This window comes from Oncorhynchus masou, chromosome 17 (assembly GCF_036934945.1).
Source record: "Oncorhynchus masou masou isolate Uvic2021 chromosome 17, UVic_Omas_1.1, whole genome shotgun sequence".
Taxonomy (NCBI): domain Eukaryota; kingdom Metazoa; phylum Chordata; class Actinopteri; order Salmoniformes; family Salmonidae; genus Oncorhynchus; species Oncorhynchus masou.
Genome location: NC_088228.1, coordinates 5,859,444 through 5,871,665, shown reverse-complemented (window position 1 = coordinate 5,871,665; position 12,222 = coordinate 5,859,444). Strand labels below are relative to the sequence as shown.

The 12,222-nt window shown below is 41.0% G+C and overlaps 1 protein-coding gene across 1 annotated transcript in view; it reads right to left on the bottom strand.

The window, feature by feature from the left end:
* LOC135558089 (myosin heavy chain, fast skeletal muscle-like) overlaps positions 1–12,222 on the bottom strand; it is a 40,156-nt gene that overhangs the window by 20,394 nt on the left and 7,540 nt on the right. The window contains exon 13 of the mRNA XM_064991839.1: positions 6,655–6,703. Coding sequence (XP_064847911.1) covers positions 6,655–6,703 — 49 coding nt within the window. The remainder of the gene's footprint in view (positions 1–6,654; positions 6,704–12,222) is intronic.

Here is a 12,222-nt window from a genome sequence, read left to right as displayed (position 1 = left end):
TACACTACTGTACTGTACTATGCACTACTGTACTATACACTACTGTACTGAACTATACACTACTGTACTGTACTATGCACTACTGTACTATACACTACTGGACTGAACTATACACTACTGTACTATACACTACTGTACTGAACTATACACTACTGTACTATACACTACTGTACTATACACTACTGTACTCTACTATACACTACTGTACTGAACTATACACTACTGTACTGAACTATACACTACTGAACTATACACTACTGTACTATACTATACACTACTGAAATATACACTACTGAACTATACACTACTGTACTGAACTATACACTACTGTACTGAACTATACACTACTGTACTGAACTATACACTACTGAACTATACACTACTGTACTATACTATACACTACTGAAATATACACTACTGAACTATACACTACTGTACTGAACTATACACTACTGTACTGAACTATACACTACTGAACTCTACACTACTGTACTATACTATACACTACTGTACTATACACTACTGTACTATACACTACTGTACACTACACTACTGAACTGAACTATACACTACTGAACTGTACTATACGCTACTGTACTGTACTATGCACTACTGTACTATACACTACTGTACTGTACTATGCACTACTGTACTATACACTACTGTACTGAACTATACACTACTGTACTGAACTATACACTACTGTACTGTACTATGCACTACTGTACTATACACTACTGGACTGAACTATACACTACTGTACTATACACTACTGTACTGAACTATACACTACTGTACTATACACTACTGTACTATACACTACTGTACTCTACTATACACTACTGTACTGAACTATACACTACTGTACTGAACTATACACTACTGTACTGAACTATACACTACTGAACTATACACTACTGTACTGAACTATACACTACTGAACTATACACTACTGTACTATACACTACTGTACTGAACTATACATTACTGTACTATACACGACTGTACTATACACTACTGTACTCTACTATACACTACTGTACTATACATTACTGTACTCTACTATACACTACTGTACTATACACTACTGTACTATACACTACTGTACTGAACTATACACTACTGTACTATATACTACTGTACTGTACTATACACTACTGTACTGTACTATACACTACTGTACTGAACTATACACTACTGTACTATATACTACTGTACTGAACTATACACTACTGTACTGAACTATACACTACTGTACTGAACTATACACTACTGTACTGTACTATACACTACTGTACTGAACTATACACTACTGTACTATATACTACTGTACTGTACTATACACTACTGTACTGAACTATACACTACTGTACTATGCACTACTGTACTATACACTACTGTACTATACACTACTGAATTATTCACTACTGTACTATGCACTACTGTACTATACACTACTGTACTATACACTACTGTACTGAACTATACACTACTGTACTGTACTATACACTACTGTACTATACACTACTGTACTGTACTATACACTACTGAACTATACACTACTGTACTGAACTATACACTACTGTACTATACACTACTGTACTGAACTATACACTACTGTACTATACACTACTGTACTATACACTACTGTACTCTACTATACACTACTGTACTATACACTACTGTACTATACACTACTGTACTCTACTATACACTACTGTACTGAACTATACACTACTGTACTATACACTACTGTACTATACACTACTGTACTCTACTATACACTACTGTACTATACACTACTGTACTATACACTACTATACTCTACTATACACTACTGTACTATACACTACTGTACTATACACTACTGTACTCTACTATACACTACTGTACTATACACTACTGTACTATACACTACTGTACTATACACTACTGTACTCTACTATACACTACTGTACTATACACTACTGTACTATACACTACTGTACTGTAGTATACACTATTGTACTGAACTATACACTACTGTACTATACACTACTGTACTATACACTACTGTACTCTACTATACACTACTGTACTATACACTACTGTACTATACACTACTGTACTGAACTATACACTACTGTACTATACACTACTGTACTGAACTATACACTACTGTACTATACACTACTGTACTGAACTATACACTACTGTACTGAACTATACACTACTGTACTGAACTATACACTACTGTACTGAACCATACACTACTGAACTATACACTACTGTCCTATACACTACTGTACTGAACTATACACTACTGTACTGAACTATACACTACTGTACTGAACTATACACTACTGAACTGAACTATACACTACTTTACTGAACTATACACTACTGAACTATACACTACTGAACTATACACTACTGTACTCTACTATACACTACTGTACTATACACTACTGTACTATACACTACTATACTCTACTATACACTACTGTACTATACACTACTGTACTATACACTACTGTACTCTACTATACACTACTGTACTATACACTACTGTACTATACACTACTGTACTATACACTACTGTACTCTACTATACACTACTGTACTATACACTACTGTACTATACACTACTGTACTGTAGTATACACTATTGTACTGAACTATACACTACTGTACTATACACTACTGTACTATACACTACTGTACTCTACTATACACTACTGTACTATACACTACTGTACTATACACTACTGTACTGAACTATACACTACTGTACTATACACTACTGTACTGAACTATACACTACTGTACTATACACTACTGTACTGAACTATACACTACTGTACTGAACTATACACTACTGTACTGAACTATACACTACTGTACTGAACTATACACTACCAAACCATACACTACTGTACTAGGGGCATACACTACTGTACTGAACTATACACTACTGTACTGAACTATACACTACTGTACTGAACTATACACTACTGAACTGAACTATACACTACTTTACTGAACTATACACTACTGAACTATACACTACTGTACTGAACTATACACTACTGTACTGAAATATACACTACTGAACTATACACTACTGAACTATACACTACTGAACTATACACTACTGTACTGAACTATAAACTACTGAACTTTAAAAAACCCAAACAGGAAGCAATGCAGGTGTAGAAGCACGGTGGCTAGGAAAAACTCCCTAGAAAGGCCAAAACCTAGGAAGAAACCTATAGAGGAACCAGGATGTGAGGGGTGGCCAGTCCTCTTCTGGCTGTGCCGGATGGAGATTATAACAGAACATGGCCAAAATGTTCAAATGTTCATAAATGACCAGCGTGGTCAAATAATAATCACAGTAGTTGTTGAGGGTGCAGCAAGTCAGCATCTCAGCAGTAAATGTCAGTTGGCTTTTCATAGCCGATCATTAACCTTTCTCTACCGCTCCTGCTGTCTCTAGAGAGTTGTTGAAAACAGCAGGTCTGGGACATGTAGCACGTCCGGTGAACAGGTCAGGGTTCCATAGCCGCAGGCAGAACATTTGAAACTGGAGCAGCAGCACGGCCAGGTGGACTGGGGACAGTAAGGAGTCATCATGCCAGGTAGTCCTGAGGCATGGTCCTAGGGCTCAGGTCCTCCGAGAGAGAGAAAGAAAGAAAGAGAGAAAGAGAGAATTAGAGAGAGCATACTTACATTCACACAGGACACCGGATAAGACAGGAGAAGTACTCCATATACAACAGGCTGACCCTAGCCCCCTGACACATAAACTACTGCAGCATAAATACTGGAGGCTGAGACAGGAAGGGTCAGGAGACACTGTAGCCCCATCCGATGATACCCCCAGACAGGGCCAAACAGGAAGGATATAACCCCACCCACTTTGCCAAAGCACAGCCCCCACACCACTAGAGGGATATCTTCAACCACCAACTTACCATCTTGAGACAAGGCTGAGTACAGCCCACAAAGATCGCCACGGCACAGCCCAAGGGGGGGCAACCCAGACAGGAAGATTACGTCAGTGACTCAACCCACTCAAGTGACGCACCCTTCCTAGGGATGGCATGGAAGAGCACCAGTAAGCCAGTGACTCAGCCCTGTAATAGGGTTAGAGGCAGAGAATCCCAGTGGAAAGAGGGGAACCGGTCAGGCAGAGACAGCAAGGGCGGTTCGTTGTTCCAGAGCCTCTCCATTCACCTTCCCACTCCTGTGCCAGACTACACTCAATCATATGACCTACTGAAGAGATGAGTCTTCATTAAAGACTTAAAGGTTGAGACCGAGTTTGCGTCTCTCACATGGGTAGGCAGACCCTTCCATAAAATGGAGCTCTATAGGAGAAAGCCCTGCCTCCAGCTGTTTGCTTAAAAATTCTAGGAACAATTAGGAGGCCTGCGTCTTGTGACCGTAACGTACGTGTAGGTATGTACAGCAGGACCAAATCAGAGAGATAGGTAGAAGCAAGCCTATGTAATGCTTTGTAGGTTAGCAGTAAAACCTTGAAATCAGCCCTTGCCTTAACAGGAAGCCAGTGTAGCGAGGCTAGCGCTGGAGTAATATGATCAAATGTTTTGGTTCTAGTCAGGATTCTAGCATCCGTATTTAGTGTTTTATCCGTGTAGCTGAAAAGTAGAGCATTGCAGTAGTCTAACTATACACTACTGTACTATACTGTACTGCACTATACACTACTCTACTGAAATATACACATTCTGTACTGTATAAACTTGTGAACCCAACTGTGGTTTGTGACTACTATGATTTCCCATTGTAGCCAATTCAATTTCGTTCCGCAAATTCTGTTACCGATGAATAATTCATAAACAAAATTGATATGAGTAAAAACACTAACTAACTAATCTACCTTTACTAGCTAACTAATGTACCTTTACTTGTTTTTTCTGTAAAGTTTCATTGTTTTCCATCCTCATGAGGTAACAGAATTTAAATGCACAAGGCAATGTTTTTTAAACTTACAGAAGGCAGAAACATTTCTCCAAAACAAAATATAAGTGTTGATATTAGTTGTAGTTCTAATACCGTTTAAGACTTTTTCTGCTGTTTTATAAAACTCATGTTCATCTGTTTGACCAGAAATCAAAGCATTTGTTTATTCCTCATTTTCAAGATGGCAAATGGTAAAACATATATATATATATATATATATATATATATATATATATATATATATGTTATATATATATATATATATATATTCCTTAATTTCTAGAAAATATAGACTCTTAGCTTTCATTTGACACCCAATTTGACATGCGCCTATGAACTTCCCATGTTGGTGCTCAATGGTCCTTTTACAGGGAAATGACCAAGACAGACGGTGCCACATGAACGTCAGGCAGGATATACATTTTGGAGATCAAATTACAACCTCCAGAAATGATTTGAATAATGGATGTGGGTGAAAATGAAAACTGAACCGATAAAAGAGGTCAGAATCAAGTGATCTGTTGTTGTTGGTTCTCTCTCCAGTGGCTGATAAAATCGGCTACCTGCTGGGCCTGAACTCAGCTGAGTTGCTGAAATGTCTGTGCTACCCCAGAGTGAAGGTCGGCAACGAGTACGTGACCAAGGGACAGACTGTGCCTCAGGTAAGGCGGTTAAACACACAGCATCAAATATTTTCTGACCACATGAATTATTTTGGGGACAATTGCATTGCTTTTTATAAATACTTAGGTTGTTTTTCCCAACCGTATCACTGGACATGATCACTATCTCATGTATTCATTTGAGGCATTATCATTGCAGGTTTATAATGCAGTCATGGCTCTGGTCAAGTCCATCTATGAGAGGATGTTCTGTGGATGGGACACCAAGAATCCAAGGCAGTTCTATATCGGTGTGCTCGATATTGCCGGATTTGAGATCTTTGATGTGAGTATGAGTCCAGAACAAGACAATTAGTTGTGATTGAGAAGGGTTACAGCCTTGTATCATGAAATGATCCCTTCTGAAATTCCATCAACAGTACAACAGCATGGAGCAGCTGTGCATCAACTTCACCAATGAGAAACTGCACAGTTTTTCAACCACACCATGTTCGTCTTGAACAAGAGGAGTACAAGAAGGAGGAATCGTCTGGGCCTTCATTGACTTCGGCATGGACTTGGCTGCTGTATTGAGCTATTTGAGAAGGTAACTTGCCTGTAAGGTTTATATTGGGATGCAACATCAAAGCTCATTGGGATGCGATTGAGCATATTATTATCACAATGGCACCACATATCTGACTGTTGAGAACTCAGTATGTTTCCTATTATGTCCCCTACATGAATATAATCCTATAAAATTATACTTGATAAAGGAATTAATGTGATCTGAAATGTAAATTACACTAATTTGATAAACTTCTCTTTTCGTAAAGCCATTGGGCATCTTCTCCATCCTTGAAGAGGAGTGCATGTTCCCCAAGGCTTCAGACACTACCTTCAAGAACAAGCTGAACGACCAACATCTTGGCAAAACCAAGGCATATGAGAAGCCCAAGCCTGCCAAAGGCAAGGCAGAGGCCCACTCTCCCTGGTGCACTACGCCGGCACTGTGGACTACAACATCACTGGCTGGCTGGAGAAGAACAAGGACCCCTTGAACGACTCAGTTATTCAGATGTACGGGAAGTCCTCAGTCAAACTGTTGGCTGCTCTGTATCCCGCTGCCCCACCTGAGGGTAAGACCAGCATCAAGTCAAAAGATTAAATTAATAAGCGATAGTTACAACTCAGACCCACATTGTCTTTAAAGCACTGGCCACCAACCTTTTCAGAGTCAAGATCACTTTGTGAGTCAAAATGCAAGCTAAGATCTACTGCTGAGAATACTTTTAACATGACTTAGAAAACACAAGCCTATGCAACATAAATCAACAAAAACAGATCTGTAGCAAAGAGATTTGTGCAGTGCTTCATTACAGCTGCAGTGCTGGTTGTAGTCATTCATTTCAGCTGCAGTGCTGGTTGTAGTCATTCATTACAGCTGCAGTGCTGGTTGTAGTCATTCATTACAGCTGCAGTGCAGGTTGTAGTCATTCATTAAGCTGCAGTGCTGGTTGTAGACATTCATTACAGCTGCAGTGCAGGTTGTCCTCATTCATTACAGCTGCAGTGCAGGTTGTAGTCATTCATTACAGCTGCAGTGCTGGTTGTAGTCATTCATTACAGCTGCAGTGCTGGTTGTAGTCATTCATTACAGCTGCAGTGCAGGTTGTAGTCATTCATTACAGCTGCAGTGCAGGTTGTAGTCATTCATTACAGCTGCAGTGCTGGTTGTAGTCATTCATTACAGCTGCAGTGCTGGTTGTAGTCATTCATTACAGCTGCAGAGCTGGTTGTAGTCATTCATTACAGCTGCAGTGATGGTTGTAGTCATTCATTACAGCTGCAGTGCTGGTTGTAGTCATTCATTACATCTGCAGTGCAGGTTGTCCTCATTCATTACAGCTGCAGTGATGGTTGTAGTCATTCATTACAGCTGCAGTGCAGGTTGTAGTCATTCATTACAGCTGCAGTGCTGGTTGTAGTCATTCAGTACATTACAGTCCTCATTCATTGCAGTGATGGTTGTAGTCATTCATTACAGCTGCAGTGATGGTTGTAGTCATTCATTACAGCTGCAGTGATGGTTGTAGTCATTCATTACAGCTGCAGTGCTGGTTGTAGTCATTCATTACATCTGCAGTGCAGGTTGTCCTCATTCATTACAGCTGCAGTGCAGGTTGTTGTCATTCATTACAGCTGCAGTGCAGGTTGTAGTCATTCATTACAGCTGCAGTGCTGGTTGTAGTCATTCATTACATCTGCAGTGCAGGTTGTCCTCATTCATTACAGCTGCAGTGATTGTTGTAGTCATTCATTACAGCCGCAGTGCAGGTTGTCCTCATTCATTACAGCTGCAGTGCTGGTTGTAGCATGAGTGGAAGTAAGGAGAACACGCATTTTATGTCTCATAAAAGTGTTGAACAAAGTGTTTAATAACAGCTTAAACATGAACTTACTCATTAAAACAGCACCGCTCTGCTGTATTTGTCGAGTCTCTCTCTGGTCATAGTTTATATCGTTTTTACATCTCAAAGTAGTAAATTTGTTGTGGGTCCGATTCTTGTTTTTCCAGTCTATGGCTCGAGGAAACTGTACAGGCACGGTGCTCTGAGCTATCTGATTGGCCAGCAAATCAAATCAAAACAAATCAAATCAAATCAAATCAAATCAAATTTATTTATATAGCCCTTCGTACATCAGCTGATATATCAAACTGCTGTACAGAAACCCAGCCTAAAACCCCAAACAGCAAGCAATGCAGGTGTAGAAGCACGGTGGTTAGGAAAAACTCCCTAGAAAGGCCAAAACCTAGGAAGAAACCTAGAGAGGAACCAGGCTATGTGGGGAGGCAGTCCTCTTATGGCTGTGCCGGGTAGAGATTATAACAGAACATGGCCAAGATGTTCAAATGTTCATAAATGACCAGCATGGTCCAATAATAATAAGGCAGAACAGTTGAAACTGGAGCAGCAGCACGGCCAGGTGGACTGGGGACAGCAAGGAGTCGTCATGTCAGGTAGTCCTGGGGCATGGTCCTAGGGCTCAGGTCCCCCGAGAGAGAGAAGGAGAGAATGGAGAACGCACACTTAGATTCACACAGGACACCGAATTGGAGAAGTACTCCAGGATATAACAAACTGACCCCAGCCCCACACACATAAACTACTGCAGCATAAATACTGGAGGCTGAGACAGGAGGGGTCAGGGAGACACTGTAACATCATCCTAGGACACCCCCAGACAGGGCCAAACAGGAAGGATATAACCCCACCCACTTTGCCAAAGCACAGCCCCCACACCACTAGAGGGATATCTTCAACCACCAACTTACCATCCTGAGACAAAGCTGAGTATAGCCCGCAAAGATCTCCGCCATGGCACAACCCAAGGGGGTGCCAACCCAGACAGGATGACCACATCAGTGAATCAACCCACTCAGGTGACGCACCCCTTCCAGGGACGACATGAGAGAGCCCCAGTGACTCAGCCCCTGTAATAGGGTTAGAGGCAGAGAATCCCAGTGGAAAGAGGGGAACCGCCAGGCAGAGACAGCAGGGTGGTTGCTCCAGAGCCTTTCCGTTCACCTTCCCACCCTGGGCCAGACCACACTCAATCATATGACCCACTGAAGAGATGAGTCTTCAGTAAAGACTTAAAGGTTGAGACCGAGTTTGCGTCTCTGACATGGGTAGGCAGACCGCTCCATAAAAATGGAGCTCTATAGGAGAAAGCCCTGCCTCCAGCTGTTTGCTTAGAAATTCTAGGGACAATTAGGAGGCCTCGTGCGTCTTGTGACCGTAGCGTACGTGTAGGTATGTATGGCAGGACCAAATCAGAGAGATAGGTAGGAGCAAGCCCATGTAATGATTTGTAGGTTAGCAGTAAAACCTGAAATCAGCCCTTGCTTTGACAGGAAGCCAGTGTGGGAGGCTAGCACTGGAGTAATATGATTACATTTTTTGGTTCTCGTCAGATTCTAGCAGCCGTATTTAGCACTAACTGAAGTTTATTTAGTGCTTTATCCGGGTAGCCGGAAAGTAGAGCATTGCAGTAGTCTAACCTCGAAGTGACAAAAGCATGGATTAATTGTTCTGCATCATTTTTGGACAGAAAGTTTCTGATTTTTGCAATGTTACATAGATGGAAAAAAGCTGTCCTTGAAATGGTCTTGATATGTTCTTCAAAGAGAGATCAGGGTCCAGAGTAATGCCGAGGTCCTTCACAGTTTTATTTGAGACGACTGTACAACCATTAAGATTAATTGTCAGATTCAACAGAAGATCTATTTGTTTCTTGGGACCTAGAACAAGCATCTCTGTTTTGTCCGAGTGTAAAAGTAGAAAGTTTGCAGCCATCCACTTCCTTATGTCTGAAACACATGCTTCTAGCAAGGGCAATTTTGGTGCTTCACCATGTTTCGTTGTAATGTACAGCTGTGTGTCATCCGCATAGCAGTGAAAGTTAACATTATGTTTTCGAATAACATCCCCAAGAGGTAAAATATATAGTGAAAACAATAGTGGTCCTAAAACGGAACCTTGAGGAACACCGAAATTTACAGTTGATTTGTCAGAGGACAAACCATTCACAGAGACAAACTGATATCTTTCCGACAGATAAGATCTAAACCAGGCCAAAACTTGTCTGTGTAGACCAATTTGGGTTTCCAATCTGTCCAAAAGAATGTGGTGATCAATGGTATCAAAAGCAGCACTAAGGTCTAGGAGCACGAGGACAGATGCAGAGCCTCGGTCCGATGCCATTAAAATGTCATTTACCACCTTCACAAGTGCCGTCTCAGTGCTATGATGGGGTCTAAAACCAGACTGAAGCATTTCGTATACATTGTTTGTCTTCAGGAAGGCAGTGAGTTGCTGCGCAACAGCCTTTTCTAAGATTTTTGAGAGGAATGGAAGATTCGATATAGGCCGATAGTTTTTTATATTTTCTGGGTCAAGGTTTGGCTTTTTCAAGAGAGGCTTTATTACTGCCACTTTTAGTGAGTTTGGTACACATCCGGTGGATAGAGAGCCGTTTATTATGTTCAACATAGGAGGGCCAAGCACAGAAGCAGCTCTTTCAGTAGTTTAGTTGGAATAGGGTCCAGTATGCAGTTTGAAGGTTTAGAGGCCATGATTATTTTCATCATTGTGTCAAGAGATATAGTACTAAAACACTTGAGCGTCTCTTGATCCTAGGTCCAGGCAGAGTTGTGCAGACTCAGGAGAACTGAGCTTTGAAGGAATACGCAGATTTAAAGAGGAGTCTGTAATTTGCTTTCTAATAATCAGAATTTTTTTCCTCAAAGAAGTTCATGAATTTATCACTGCTGAAGTGAAAGTCATCCTCTCTTGGGGAATGCTGCTTTTTAGTTAGCTTTGCGACAGTATCAAAAAGGAATTTCGGATTGTTCTTAATTTCCTCAATTAAGTTAGAAAAATAGGATGATCGAGCAGCAGTAAGGGCTCTTCGGTACTGCACGGTGCTGTCTTTCCAAGCTAGACGGAATACTTCCAGTTTGGTGTGGCGCCATTTCCGTTCCAATTTTCTGGAAGCTTGCTTCAGAGCTCGGGTATTTTCTGTGTACCAGGGAGCTAGTTTCTTATGAGAAATGTTTTTAGTTTTTAGGGGTGCAACTGCATCTAGGGTATTGCGCAATGTTAAATTCAGTTCCTCAGTGAGGTGGTTAACTGATTTTTGTTCTCTGGTGTCATTGGGTAGACAGAGGGAATCTGGAAGGACATCAAGGAATCTTTGTGTTGTCTGTGAATTTATAGCACGACTTTTGATGTTCCTTGGTTGGGGTCTGAGCAGATTATTTGTTGCAATTGCAAACGTAATAAAATGGTGGTCCGATAGTCCAGGATTATGAGGAAAAACATTAAGATCCACAACATTTATTCCATGGGACAAAACTAGGGTCCAGCGTATGACTGTGACAGTGAGTGGGTCCAGAGACATGTTGGACAAAACCCACTGAGTCGATGATGGCTCCGAAAGCCTTTTGGAGTGGGTCTGTGGACTTTTCCATGTGAATATTAAAGTCACCAAAGATTAGAATATTATCTGCTATGACTACAAGGTCCGATAGGAATTCAGGGAACTCAGTGAGGAACGCTGTATATGGTCCAGGAGGCCTGTAAACAGTAGCTATAAAAAGTGATTGAGTAGGCTGCATAGATTTCATGACTAGAAGCTCAAAAGACGAAAACGTCATTTTTTTTTGTAAATTGAAATTTGCTATCGTAAATGTTAGCAACACCTCCGCCTTTGCGGGATGCACGGGGGATATGGTCACTAGTGTAGCCAGGAGGTGAGGCCTCATTTAACACAGTAAATTCATCAGGCTTAAGCCATGTTTCAGTCAGGCCAATCACATCAAGATTATGATCAGTGATTAGTTCATTGACTATAATTGCCTTTGAAGTAAGGGATCTAACATTAAGTAGCCCTATTTTGAGATGTGAGGTATCATGATCTCTTTCAATAATGACAGGAATGGAGGTGGTCTTTATCCTAGTGAGATTGCTAAGGCGAACACCGCCATGTTTAGTTCTGCACAACCTAGGTCGAGGCACAGACAGCAGTAGGTCTATACGTGTAGTTGATTTGCTCTCTACCTTCAGACATGAAACGGTTTAAAATC